This window comes from Pyricularia grisea (genome assembly GCF_004355905.1).
Source record: "Pyricularia grisea strain NI907 chromosome Unknown Pyricularia_grisea_NI907_Scaffold_1, whole genome shotgun sequence".
NCBI classification, from domain to species: domain Eukaryota; kingdom Fungi; phylum Ascomycota; class Sordariomycetes; order Magnaporthales; family Pyriculariaceae; genus Pyricularia; species Pyricularia grisea.
In genome coordinates this window covers 2255550-2269222 of record NW_022156716.1, presented here as the reverse complement: position 1 = coordinate 2269222, position 13673 = coordinate 2255550, and the positions used below count along the sequence as shown (strand labels likewise).

Genomic DNA, 13673 nt, shown 5'->3' with positions numbered 1-13673 from the left:
ATTTTTACATCCTAGCCCACACCGACAAAAGTTGATGCTCCAACTACAACAGCTTCCACATCTATGATCGACTTTGACTATGAATTCCTATGAGCGATGCAAAAAATATTGGAATACGTCTACTATTTATCGTCAGTTGTATTATGTGCCATTGCTGACTGTGATTTTAGGCTATATCCATGATAGCAAAATCGTATAAACGCTGAAAAGAAAGGCACCATTCGTTCTCTTCACATACTGGGCGTCTTGTTAACTTAACATTTCAGCCAATTTCTGATTTTCGCGAGAAGCCTAGTGGCTTGCAGGGTTTCTCAAGGGTAGTCTAGACCACTGGTCCAGTCGCCTGTAAAATATCTACCTGGTCTTATCTAACTGGTTGGTCTTGTATTACCTGGCACACGACACTGTGGCTTCGGCTACGGAGTACACTGTTATGTAAAAGTAAGGCGCCCGCTAGTCACTAGGCCTGGTGCCTTAACAATATGGAGCATATTAAGAAGTGAATTACTCCTCGGAGACCGACCTCAACCGTCATGACAACCCCAACGGTAAAATAGCAGTTCGGTGAGTTTCGGGATTCAGTTCAGGTCAGGGGTTTATCTGCACAACTGGTCGTCAATACAAATTCCTGAAAATGTGGGCCGAAGAGGGCTTTGTTGGTATGATAATAACAATGGTTGGCAATCATGAAGTTTTTGTCCAAGGGCAGTGAGTAGGCAGTGAAGCATGCAATTAGAATGGTGTGCCTAGCCTTGTTTTCAATACATGCAATCCATATATCACCAAATTCATCACGGTTTACCCTGACACCTCGCATTCGAGGATCAAAATGTCACAGGTCCCCTTATCAGATGGTACAAAAACAGATCAGTGTGGCTATTGTGGCTGATGATCTTGACTCGAGCATCTTTTTTCAGCTAAGCCCCGCCTAGTTGCCTGGCTGCCACGTGGCGACGGCCTGGAATTAAGATCTTCCAACCGCTTGGCAGCGGGTCTTTTTCCACAGATGAGTTAGTTAGCTGGTTGGCGGCCCCCTTTACAGCCCAAGCGCCCAATGCCACCTGCCCTGCCCGCCCGCCCGCCCGCTGACCCGTGCGCTGGCCGCTGCCCTTGAACAACAGCCCGCCAAACATGAGTCCAGCCTTGAGACAGGCAGCATCGTGAGGCACCCAGTTACTCCCTTACCTTATCTACTTACTGCCTTACCTTACCTTACCTTACCTACCTACCATATACCTAACTACCTTAGCTAGCTGTAACAACGAAATATCATTCTATCGCGATAACCGCATCTCTTTATTTTATTTGATTCAAACTGTACCATTCGACGGGCCACAGGACTAAGACCTGTTTCTAAAAGGTCAGTGTAATTTGCTCCAATTTGTCCCCGAGACCCTCCCGGAACCCCAATTAGAAACACTTGGTTTTTGCCAAACAGCCCGCCTTATTTTGCGCTGGCGGTGCTCTATTATTGCCCATCACGTTGGGCTTCCGCCTACCCTAGTTCTCTCCCCCTGCCGTCCCGCTCACGCTGGGCTCAGCAATCGATCGCGAAAACTTTGCTTCTTTTTTTCCATAGAACTTCGCAACGACAAGTGTCTCACACCGCTTGCGCATAGTGGGAAAGACTCTGCGAATACCCTCTTTTTGTTGTTTTACACAGCTGTTTTACTTCTGTTCCCTTCTGCGTCGCGAGCCAACCGCCCACCCTGGGAAGACTCGACACGGCGCATCCTTACATCATCACTCTTTCGCATTGCGGGAAGCTTGACTGCAACTGACTTTGCAAGGCCACCCTCATTGAAGACTAGACGCATCGAGATACCCCTCATTTTCAACGACGGACAACGATATCCACCGTTAGCAAGTCATCATTTGTATTTGCTTCGAACTTGTCATTTTGACATTTTGCCCTGAGAGGCCGTTGATCACACCTGTGGAGCCCGGCGGAGAAATATCCCTCCCCCTCCATCCAATTGACCGCAGTCAGCCTCAACTGTGCGTCTAGCTTCCAAACGTCCGAACTCGACGCTTACCGATCACCGCATGCCACAACAACGGGAGCCGCTGCCGCTCTCCTCCCCTTGCCAACGACACAGTCACTTGGCTGTGATATTACATCCTCCTGACACACAGCCGCCTGCTTGAGTGCGCGCCCAAGATGTTCTGGCGGTTTGGCGGCTACGCCAACGTGTCGGCAATCGACTCCATCTTGGAGAAGAGCGAGTTCACAACCGAGGAGCTCCTCGACGAGAGCGATTTAATACAAGAGCTGAAGCAGCACAACACAAAGCTACTAGAATACATAAGGAAACGAGAAGTCCTCGAAAAGCTGCTGGATTATGCCGTCGCCCCAAAGCTTGAGGCCGTTGCGGTACCTGACAAGAAAGAGGAGGATGAGAAGGGCAAGGCCCCTGCCTTTTCTTTCTCCCGTCCAAGAGCATCATCGCGCGCTGCCGAGCCTGGCTCTGAAGAGGAGGAGGCCGAGAAGCGGCGCAACAAGTATGCATTTGTTGCGAGCGAGATCCTTTCATCGGACAACTGGTCCGTCATCGAGGCTCTGATGGATGTGCAGAACAGAGATCTGCTCCACACATTCTGGAAGTTCCTACAGAGGCCGTCTCCTCTAGACCCTCTTCAGGCCAGTTACTTTACCAAGGTCAACGAGACACTTTTCGACAAGAAGACGGAGGAAATGATCACCTTTTTGAAGTCTGTGGATGGAGCTGTGCCAAATATGCTCCGCCATGTTGACAGCCCGATGGTGATGGATCTATTGCTCAAAATCATCACTCTTGAGAGGACAGACGCGGGGCATGGCATTGTGGAGGTGGGTTTTTATCTACCTCTTGTCTTTTTGAAGCTGGAAATGCGCAGATGCTAACAGATTCGGATACCCAGTGGCTTTTCACCAAAGATGTGATGCCATCTTTGTTGTCATTCCTCGGCCCCGAAAACAGCTGGGCAACTCAAACATCGGCGGGTGACTTCATGAAGGCCATAATTACGGTGTCTGCGAATGCCTCCCAGAACGAGCAAACATGCATCGGCCCGAATGAGCTGACTAGACAGCTCGTGTCCAAGCCTTGCGTCGAACAACTGATCGGATACATGCTCGGTGGCGGCAATGCGCTCACGGTTGGTGTCGGCATCGTCATTGAGGTTATCCGAAAGAACAACTCTGACTATGACCCGGATGTGGGCGCCGAAGCAAATTCTGTGCCCTCGAGTCGCGACCCAATCTATCTTGGGACTCTCCTTCGAATGTTTGCTGAGAGCGTGCCAAAATTCATGAACTTGATCATGATTGGCGAGGAGAAGCCTCACTTCGAATCCACTTTTGGGGAGAGAATCCAGCCGCTCGGCTTTGACAGGTTCAAGACTTGCGAACTCATGGCCGAACTTCTTCACTGCAGCAATATGGGTCTACTGAATGAGGTTGGTTCAGAGGCCTTGATAGCAGCGAGGGACGCAGAGCGCCACAGATTAAGGGCCCAGGGTAGCCTGACTGCCATCCGGGGAGAGGAGGCACCTACCAGCGGAGACGATCTGACTATGCGCCTGGGCTCATCACCCCCGGAAAGACGGCTAGAGATCACGAACATATCTGATGACGACGGCTTTGAAGAGGTCATCAACGCAGCGGAGATGCGGGAGGACACATCTCACGAGTTCGTCAAGGCCGAGGAAGAGATCCCCCAGTCACTTCCTGCGTCGTCATTCCTGGATAAGGACGAGGATGATTTTGTGGATGAGCCCCTCAGCTCCCCGCGACTCAATGTGTCAGACTCGAAAGTAGAGGAGCAACACTTTGAAGAACCCGACATGGTTGTTCAACCGTTGTCCCCTCGGAAATTGGCAACAGCAGAACTGGCCAAGGATGAACCAGGAGACTCATCTGAGTCGAACCCGACCTCCCAAAAGGTCACAACCACGATTAAGGAGATTGAGGGAATGGTGCTTGGTGGTGAGAGCGGAGATGCTCATTCCGATAGTTCTGATGTGATGATGACCGATGCTTCGAGTCTTCCTATCCATACTCCTACTTCTTCCGTTTCAGAAACAGCTCCTGGAAGTCCCAAACAAAGTGTGGCTAGCGCATCGGATGCTAAGTCATCAGGAACAACATCTGGCCCTCTTGAGCCCCAGCCAGAGGATATTCCAGCCCCTCTGTTCTCCAGTTCCCCTACCAAATCTACTGCAGATGCAACCGCAGAAGGTCCATCATCGACATCTAACGAAGAGAAGTCAACCGACGTCAAGTCTGACGATACGTCTCGAGGCGTCACCGCCACGACCGGTGCACAAGAAAGTGGCGAGGAATCCATCATTGTCGGCCATGAAGTCGAGCCGGCGACGGCGGATAACGATCAAATCAAGCCGGTCGTGGGCGACTTTTTGAAAATGCAGTTTGTGGATTACAAAGTTGTGCCCACAATATTGGTGAGTAATGGTTTCATTCATATTTGACAACTGACTTTGAACTAACCCTGACATTTTTTTGGGCAGTCCTTTTTCTTCAAGTACCCTTGGAACAACTTCTTGCACAACGTTGTCTATGATGTTGTTCAGCAGGTTTTTAATGGTCCTATGAACAGGGGCTTCAACCCAACTCTGGCAATCTCGCTCTTTGAGTCCGCGGACATCACAGCGCAAATAATCAACGGCCAACTTACTAGCGAGCAATCTGAGGCCAAGACAAAGACGCGCATGGGCTACATGGGTCACCTGACCCTGATTGCCGAGGAAGTTGTCAAATTCAACGAGAGGCACCCACCGGAGTTGCTTTCAGAGACAGTGCTCGAAAAGGTCATGTCTCCAGAGTGGAGCAACTACGTCGAGGGTCCGTTGGCGGAGACTAGGGAGCGCGACAATGCGATTCTCGGTGGTGTCCGGCCGGACGTGGCCATGTCCAACAGAGCCGCTGCTCAGAGCAGCGGGCTTGCTGCGGTAGGCCTCTCCAGTTTGAGTGCCAATTCTCAGGGTTCCTCGGCCCTGGCCGACGCTGGGTTGAACGGAGGGCTCGACCTTCAAGAGAACGGCGGTTCCAATCTGTCACAGTTTGCTATCAGCGCAGGAACCATGGGAGGGCTATCCGGTTTCGGAAGCTCAAGTGATGAAGAGGATGACGATCAAGAGGATAACGACGACGACGTCGCAAATGAGGTTAGTGAAGACTTGCACCGCGATAACACAAGGGAGCTTGCTTGATTGAAGGGAAACGAGGATCTTCTTCCCAGTTTTCTTGACGGCGAGGATGGCGTCGATGGAATCACAACCACAGGGTCCAAGTGGATTCCGTGGTGCAGTCGGCATGAGATGATAACCCCAGCCTGGTGGTGTATATGATAACCTCGCTGGGACCTTCATCTGGCACTGATACAGGTGCAAGTGACTTGTACTGTGGCCATGCATATGTTGGGAATGTTGAATGGGGCGCAGATATGACTTGTTTGGAGGAGACGAGTCTACTTCTATATGGGATTGTCTTTGCACCAATGGATTCGCACAAGCGAATATTGTGTTGCCTGCATGGCATGTCACGTCATTGGGCGCCACGGGGTTGGAACAAACCAGTTATTTCGAGCACGACGACACGAGAATACGGGCCGAGACGTTCATCATACACATCAGCCATTGTGTGCAACACACCCTGGAGACTGACATGTCAACCTGTTCCCTTGTCAACGACTGAGGAGCTCGACGATACTCGTCTGCGGGTGATCTCGACTCAAATTCATCGTTGACAATTACCGAACCTTTCAGACTGTCGCCTTTGGTTTCGATTCGGAGTGTATCCCCAACAGCATCAGCATTCAGAATCAATACCAACACATGATACGCATTAGCTGTCAGGAAATGTCCAAAACACAGCTAACAGCCTTTCAGGATCGTGTGGAAACAGATTCATAATGGCAGTCACCAGCGGTTTATAAAAAAAAAAAGAAGAAGCATGTATATGTCTGGCGTGTTTGATTGGAACATTGTGGCGGAACGTTAATTGTCAACCTTGGCGGAGTAAGGTGTTATTGTGTCTCTCTAGGATGGAAGAAAGCGGCTCTGGCGTTTTGGCTGTACAACAGGGAAGTCATGGATGCTGATGAGGCATGCAGCAGGTATGAGATTTTGAGGAGGAACTTATATCAGGCCAGTCTGGAAGCAAAATTCGCTTTTTTGGACTGGGTTCTTGATTCAGTCCCTCCTCATCGTCTTCCTGTGTGTCTTTTTCGTCTCCATAACTGGCCCACGATGTGATTGTGATGATTTGATCCTTGTTTGGAGTGCAATACCCTTAGGCGGTACGCGGTTTGGGTTGGATGTTCAGAGTACGGGAAAGGAGCCTTGAGGATACGACCCGGGCCGTCGACACGCGAAAGTCAACCGACCGATACCAACTTCAACTTTCGTATTTTCGTTATCAACTTCCATCGACTTGTGGAGACTGTGTTATTATTTCTTTTCGTCGAGAGATTTCCTATTGTCAGATGTTTTTTTTTTGGGGGGGCAGACCAGCCGCTGTTTCGACAAGCGTCTTGGTGGATGGGCAGTCTGGCTACTCATTTACTGAGCTCATTGACGTTTGGCGATAGATAGAAGGCTGACAATTCTGATCATCTAGTTTCGTGCCTACACAGACCCACTGAATTCTTCAAAATCTAGCGGGCCATCACTGAATCCTCCATCCATTCCGCCGCCGCCTCCCCCGCCGCCGCCATTGAACATCCCACCGTCAAGGGCACGACTGCAACTTGCGGCGCGCTTGGCGATGAACAAGCGGAACGCGGCCTCTTCGGCAGATGGCGGGCAGGACAACGGAGCTCCCGGATCCTCTGGCGATCCAAACGACGTCAACAGAGCTGCAGACGACGACAGCCCCAACCAGGGCCTCTTGCACCAGCCGCTGCACAACATTACGCTGGCAGAACGGCTCAAGGACCCGTTCGCCGACGAGGTAGAGGACGATGAGGACGAAGATGACGCCGACAGCGCCTTTGCCAACGCCGGGGACGACAAGGGCTCGACCTCGAGCGGTGGTGGGTGGAACCGCGGCAACTGGTGGCGTGGTGTGGTCCGCGGCGGTGGCGGAAGTGGCACCACCACCACCACCGCCAACGCTCAAAAGTCTGAAAAGTTTGGGGATGGTAGGGACGACGACGACAGTGACCTCGAGGATGACGACGACGAGGAGTTTGGCGACTTTGCCATGCCAGAGGTCATGGACCCGCCGGTGAGGGCCTCTGATGGACCGGCGGGCAAATTTTTCGACCGCGAGAGGGAAAAAGTCCTCCTTAAACCGCTTCCCGTTCATCCGCCTCAGGGCTCTGGTGCTGTAGGTGCAGCGAGTGGGGGCAGCATTGGAGGCGGGAGCAAGTTTGGCAGTCTCTGGCCATTTGACGGGCTCGGGTTCGGAGGCAGTGCCGAAGGGTCCAAGGAGACTGCTGGCGAGAAGAAGGATTCCGGGGCCGGAGTCGAGGGCTCGGCAGCCAAGGCGTCCGGACCGGCGAACGGGAAGGACCAGGAGGAACCTGTGGTGATTAATGAGGACGGGAAACGGGTGGAGCGGACGGTGGAGGCCAAGAGGAGAACGAGCATTGAGGATCCGGACGATGATGACGATGAAGTCGTGGTTTAGGCGAACATGTTATCAGGTACAGGCAGGCATGGATCAAACTGGGGAAATTGAACCCTGAACTTTCAGAGAGGGCTTATGACAGTGGGCTTACGACTGGATGCGACGATCTGGACTCGTTGCCTTTGTTTAGGGATAAGATAGGCATATACACGCTGTTTTGTTTTGGTCTTGCTTGTTGAGTTTTCTTGTACGCTAGTTGCGCAACCTTGAGTTTGTAAGATTTATACGTGGAGCATTGTGTTTTCTTTTGATTTATTTTGGTCTGTGCCGGGATTATATCGTAGGTGAAGCGTCCAGAATTGTACGCACTTACAAGATGCGCATAGTCGTCTCAACAAATACTAGGGCACACAGCTAACCAACGTCAACGACTTTGCTTTTTCTTTTGGGTAGTGGAAAATACGTAATTTCGGTCAAAGTGCGGGTTTAATGCTTTGTTTTGCGCCTTTGCCAAGATTGACATCAAGTACGAGCCCACGAGCTAACCACGGTGTAGCATGGACCGGAAGCTAGTTAGCACGTGTGTGACATGACGCTTCTTAGACGCAAGCCCCTCCTCCATGGAGCCTTTTTTTTTTCCCTTTCTCTTGGGCGGAGGTTGTGCCTGAAAATCGTACCGTATAGGATAGCGGGGAATTAATTTATGCCCGGGATAGTTCCACGATTTACAACAAACGCACCATCCGGAAGCACACGACGTGTCATCGGAAGTTGGTATGCCCACCTTCCGGGAGGGAAGACGAAAAAAATATCCAACCATATGCAGGTCTTATCTCTTTTTTTTTGTTGTTCTGATTTCGATCAACGCTTTGCATCTGAAACTAAACATCTGCCGGATATTGAACCCGCATATCCCGCCATTATTGCCGAACCAGTCACCCTTTTTTTTTATCTATCCCATCAACCAGTCCCGTCTTGTCCGGGTAAATATATCCAATCAATTCGCTTCCGTCGAGGGCTTGCGACATCACGGAGGCCTAGATAACGACAGAAAGTTCTTGGGTCACGATGCTCTGCCGGATCGTGGCTGGCATCTTCGTGTTTTTATACGTGGCCGTATATCTTAGGGTCGGTCCTCATTTCCCTTCTTCTTTTTTCATCCCATCTTTTCTATCCACTCCCATCGCCTTTTCTTGTCGGCGACTTACCGACAAGGTGCTAAAGCGCCAACGCCAGGTGCCGCACGAACCAAGATTGGTTAAGCCCAAGAAGAAACTCACTGAAACGGACAACTTTACAAAGCACAGATGCTCAATCTCTCCCGCGTACATCCTCGGGTACGCACCTAAGTTCTCACCCCTTCAGATAGCCGTCAAATAGGAAGCTTGTTTTGTTTTCTTTTCGACAAAAAAATCCCCTTTGGTACTTCACCGCCTCCATCATATAAACATCCTCCAAGTGCCGCATACAGCTTTTGGTGCTGTGAGTATTATTATTATTTTTTTCATTATTTTTTCGCAATCAAAATAAAATCTTTGCTCTCCATATCGACCTCCCAGGCGGTTGGTTGAAGCAAAGAAAAACATCAAAATGTCCTCCAAGGTGCGAGAAAACAGTGCCCAGCCCAGGATGGATTCCAAGGGCGACATGAACAAGATTACCTACGTGGCGCCCTCGATGGTGGAGAGGTTGGTCTACTGTTGGTACATGTGGGTGATGAAGGGTTTCAGTGCCCCATTCATCTGGTACCGGGACTGGATGGAGTGGTACTACCCGCCCGATGGCCGGCCCGAAATCGTGAAGGCTTATGAGTGTCGTCCGCATTTGCCCGTCCGGTATGTTGGTACTCCTTTTGGATGACTTTTTTCTCCCTCAAAAAGTCAGAAATCGGCGAGAGGGGGTACATCCTAGTGAAGGATATATTGATCAAGGTTTCAAACAAGAGTATTTACGCTGACTGTACTACCCTACCAGGATATTCTTCCCAGCCTCTTATGACCGGAGCTCGCAGACTAAACTCCCTGCCTTGGTGGCTATTCATGGAGGTGGATTCTGCTTCGGCACAGCCCGCGATGCAGATGAATGGGCGCGGGCGTTTGCCGACCAGCATTCTACCTTGATCGTCTGTCCCTCGTACTCCAAGGCGCCCTGGTCACCCTTCCCCGCCGCGCTCAACGACATCGAGGCCATCTACAAGGCCATAGTGGGTGACGAGTCACTCCCAATCTCCAAGTCGCAGGTCGCCATCGCGGGATGGTCCGCCGGTGGAAACCTAGCCATGGCCGTGTCGCAGATGCCCAGCATCCGCGCTCTCTCGCCCGGTGCACCCAGCGCTGGCATCACAATCTACGGCGCCATGGACATGAGCGTGTCGGCGGCCGACAAGGCCAAGACGCGCTGGTACAAGACGCGCCTGCAGCCCCCGCGCGGGCAGGCCGAGGACGGACTCTTCAAGCTCGCGCCGCTCTGCGACTGGGGCTACATCCCCTTCGGCACGGACCTGCGCCACCCTCTGCTCAGCCCCGGGTTCGCCGACGAGCGCAACCTGCCGCCGTACCTGTGCGTCGTGGCGGCGGAGCTCGACATGCTCGCGCACGAGAGCTGGCGCTTCGCGGTGCGGCTGGACAACGAGCGCTTCCCCGAGCGGCACCGCGACATGCCCGACCCGAACAGCAACGACCCGGAGCTGGCCGTGGCGGGGCGCAAGGCCCCGAGCCGCCGCAGGGGCAGGCTGGAGGAGGAGGACGGCGGCGACGACAGGTTCGGGTGGGAGGACAACGGCGACGGCTTCGGCGTCAAGTGGATGCTCGTCCCGGACGCCCTGCACGGCTTCGACTGCGCGTCCATCCGCCTCATGACGGGCGGGTGGGACGCCGTCAAGGACGCCGAGATGAAGACAAAAGTCGAGATTGAGAGGCTGGGACGGTGGTTGCGCACAAAGGTGTGGAAGATTGATGAGGAAAAGAAGAGTGCCGAGTCGGATTGAGTGGGGGAGGTTGTGTCTTTCTTCTCTGGGGGTTGTTTGTGGTGGGCTTCAATGTGGTTATGGATTTGTTTTCTTTTTCTTTTCTTTTTTGATAGATGCTGTGTTCTTAGCGGTGCAGTATCTGGTTTTTGTTTTGGATATTGTTATTCGCAGCGTTGTAGTTGAAGGAAAAACAATTGGATTTCATGACATGGCACTATTCACGTTGGCGGAGCAATATTCTAGAATCAGGAAAAAATTATATCACATCCTTTCAGCCCGAGTATACCTGCTGCAATACATGTCTCTGATATGCTTGAATAACAAGATGTAAAAACCAGGTCATGTCAGCTTTTCATCATTGTCTAGGCTCTCCGAACCATACGCAATACCGCCCACGGGAATCTCGTTGATGTGCTGAATGTGGCAATGTTCTTGTAACCATCCCAGTATAGGAGGCGTGATAGCATAAAAAAAGATGGATAAATAGAACAAGTGACATACCATATATGTTGATACGTGTGAGATATATATTGAATATGTTGACTTTCTGTGTGAGAAATGTGGGTTATACACCGAACCACAAGTAGGAAATGCATTGATTGTTGTTTAGTATTTGGCTTGGGAACTCAAAACTATTCCTATTCCTGGAGAAAACAAGAATATCGCTTGAAAACAACTGAGGCCAAGTCATGCGATCAAAAAAACCCCAGTAAACAACATAACTTACACGGACCGTTATGCAGATTCAGGGAGGGCATGGATACACTCGATTCGACACAGACCTTCTATCTCGCATAAAAGCACATTAACAAGTTGTCAGCAGTTTCACTTTTCTTGTTATCGGCAGAACGCAAGCTCGGGAACCATCTTCCGAGGAATCTACTAGTAGAGGGAGGACAACAAGGTGTCATAGTCTCATAGGAAATGGGCACTCGACACTTTAATTGATCTGGCCCTTTTTTTGGCGGGTCAAGTTTTAAAATACACAATTTTGGCGATTTGTGGCATGCATAAGGTCGATCAACGATTCTGTGGGTTGATTTTGCTGTGCAAAGGTTTCATTGGGACCGTTTAGATCTGCTGCCGACTACCGGTTTCGCCCCGTCGGCTTGATCAATTAAAGTCTAGAAGTCCCAAGGATGGTACAGATTTTTCTTCTCATGTTGCTTTTTCGTTGCTGCAAGTTTGATATAGCAATGGATATAACATTGCGTATATCTGAGGTTCATTGCATATCTTAGCCTTTAGCATGGTTGAGGACGTGCAATTGCCTGCATTGGAGATAAGCACTCGTCGGATTCAAGCCGTACATGTGCCAAGCCATACTGGCAGTCAGCCTTTGAGTTTGACAGCAGACATAAAGCCAAGTTATTCGAAAAAGTCAGTGCGCAAGTTTGACAGCCGACCATGATCGTATACGGATTTAAAAAAACGAGACATAGGTACGAAAGCAAGTTCACCTTGGAACTTAAAATCGGGAACCGTTGGTCAATGGCCAGTCAGCCAAAACCTACCGCGTAGTAAATCTAGTGGCGCCATTCAAAAAGCTAAGCGAATGGAAAGAAGGTTGATTGAAAAGCTGTTGGGAATTGAGAATGGATAATGGCTCAGACTTGGGAGGTGTGGAACCTTACTCCATAAGAAGATGACCCCGAGTTTGAGGACGGTGGGCTGTAGCGCAGAGTAAAGCTCCGGCCTTACTGCGAGGGCTTACTGTGCCTACTTGACACGGTATTGGTGGTTTCAGCAGACTGGAAGCTAAGTACCCGATGGGTGCTAGGTACGGAGGTAGGAAGGACCTACCCATGGTAGCGATGATTGCCGATTGGAATATCGATCCAGAACTCCGAGCATTCAATCAATCATCGTTAAATATTGAACTTTGACTTGATAAGTAAGTTGATAATTCTGAAGAAGATCATGATTTTAATTTTAAATTTTTGTTTATTTATTTATTTATTCGTACACTTTTTGGCATATCCGTACCTTAACGTCCTTTTTTACGAATTAGAGGGAGGCCTGCAACCATTACCGAACTCCCCCTTTCGTTCACCTCTCCTTTTTTGGCTGGATCGGTTGGGTGTCAGATTTGTTCTGGGCTGGGTGCTTGACTCAAAATCCCATCAACACAACGGTGCGTGCAAAGCGGAAAGAGCCGTTTAAGTGAAGTACCTCGCCTGCAATTTACCTTGGGACTTCCACCTACCTGAAGCATGTTTAGGGATAATAGTGGAATTCTTTTTTTTTTTTTTTTTTTTTTTTTTTTTCCTCCTCCCCTACACTGTCAGTCTTGACTTTGGTCAAGGGAGGAACCGAGAAAAGCTCACGGTTTCCCCGACACTTGAATCGCATAATCAAAGGATCCCGATGTTTAATTGATCACCAATGGCATTTGCGGCAATGCCTAAATTCAAGGTACGCACTCCAGGTACGCGTGCATCTTAAAGCCGCGACTACATATATAGTATACAGTAGCACTCGCAATCCGGGAACCGCGGGTCTAGACGATATGGAGCCCCGGTTATGATTGGTCACTTATTCTCCGACGCAACGCTCCTCCCTTCAAATTGACCACCTAGACCAGGTCGCTTCTTTAAAAAGAAGAGTAAGTGGGCTCAGGAGACACAGCCCCTCTACTAGGTTCCGCAAATGGCATAAGCCTTACTAGATTAGCACCTGCGCACAGCCGATTTCCCCCATCGACTCACCTCTAGAATCAAGCCAGTTCACCTTAGCTGCCTTGATCTTGAGTCTTTTTCAGCCCGTTCCAACATCTGACATTTATGCTTTGGCGCCAACCTCTACATAGCCATTATCGCGTTGGTACGCAGCAGCCACTTGCGATCGTTCCCCTCAATCCACACAGAAATGATCATCTGGTGCATCCGTCAGCTTTGAGCAAACGCAGGCTTGCGCTGAGTGACGGTAGCGTCGGCGAGACGTGCACATGTTTGAATTTGGGACGACCTTTCAAGATACCTACGGTCTACTTGCGACTATGCATGCGGCTGAGCTCAGCCCGGTAAGTTAGCCAAGGTTAGACGGCTACCTACCTAAGTTTGCTAAGATACCTTAGGTACCTAGGTACCTACCTACCTACGTAAATACTATAATCGATGCGTCTCTATGCCG

General features: G+C 50.4%; 2 protein-coding genes across 2 annotated transcripts; both read left to right on the top strand.

Annotated features, from left to right (window-relative positions):
• Positions 1–1136: 1136 nt before the first annotated feature.
• On the top strand, positions 1137–7924 carry PgNI_00639 (uncharacterized protein). Its single transcript, XM_031120717.1, has 4 exons — positions 1137–1360; positions 1807–2830; positions 2902–4443; positions 4510–7924. The coding sequence occupies exons 2-4, from the start codon at positions 2162–2164 to the stop codon at positions 5209–5211; spliced, it is 2913 nt and encodes a 970-aa protein (XP_030988095.1). The 5' UTR covers positions 1137–1360; positions 1807–2161; the 3' UTR covers positions 5212–7924.
• Positions 7925–8376: 452 nt separating this feature from the next.
• On the top strand, positions 8377–10808 carry PgNI_00638 (uncharacterized protein). Its single transcript, XM_031120716.1, has 3 exons — positions 8377–8701; positions 8881–9408; positions 9548–10808. Exons 2-3 carry the CDS (start codon positions 9164–9166, stop codon positions 10557–10559), a joined length of 1257 nt encoding a protein of 418 aa, XP_030988094.1. The 5' UTR covers positions 8377–8701; positions 8881–9163; the 3' UTR covers positions 10560–10808.
• Positions 10809–13673: the final 2865 nt, after the last annotated feature.

Excerpts from the sequence above, each read along its gene's own strand:
- PgNI_00639 (XM_031120717.1), top strand. The coding sequence starts at position 2,162 with ATGTTCTGGCGGTTTGGCGGCTACGCCAACGTGTCGGCAATCGACTCC. Across the intron at positions 2,831-2,901 it reads CGGGGCATGGCATTGTGGAG|TGGCTTTTCACCAAAGATGT; the intron begins GTGGGTTTTTAT and ends TCGGATACCCAG. Across the intron at positions 4,444-4,509 it reads AAGTTGTGCCCACAATATTG|TCCTTTTTCTTCAAGTACCC; the intron begins GTGAGTAATGGT and ends TTTTTTGGGCAG.
- PgNI_00638 (XM_031120716.1), top strand. The coding sequence starts at position 9,164 with ATGTCCTCCAAGGTGCGAGAAAACAGTGCCCAGCCCAGGATGGATTCC. Across the intron at positions 9,409-9,547 it reads CGTCCGCATTTGCCCGTCCG|GATATTCTTCCCAGCCTCTT; the intron begins GTATGTTGGTAC and ends CTACCCTACCAG.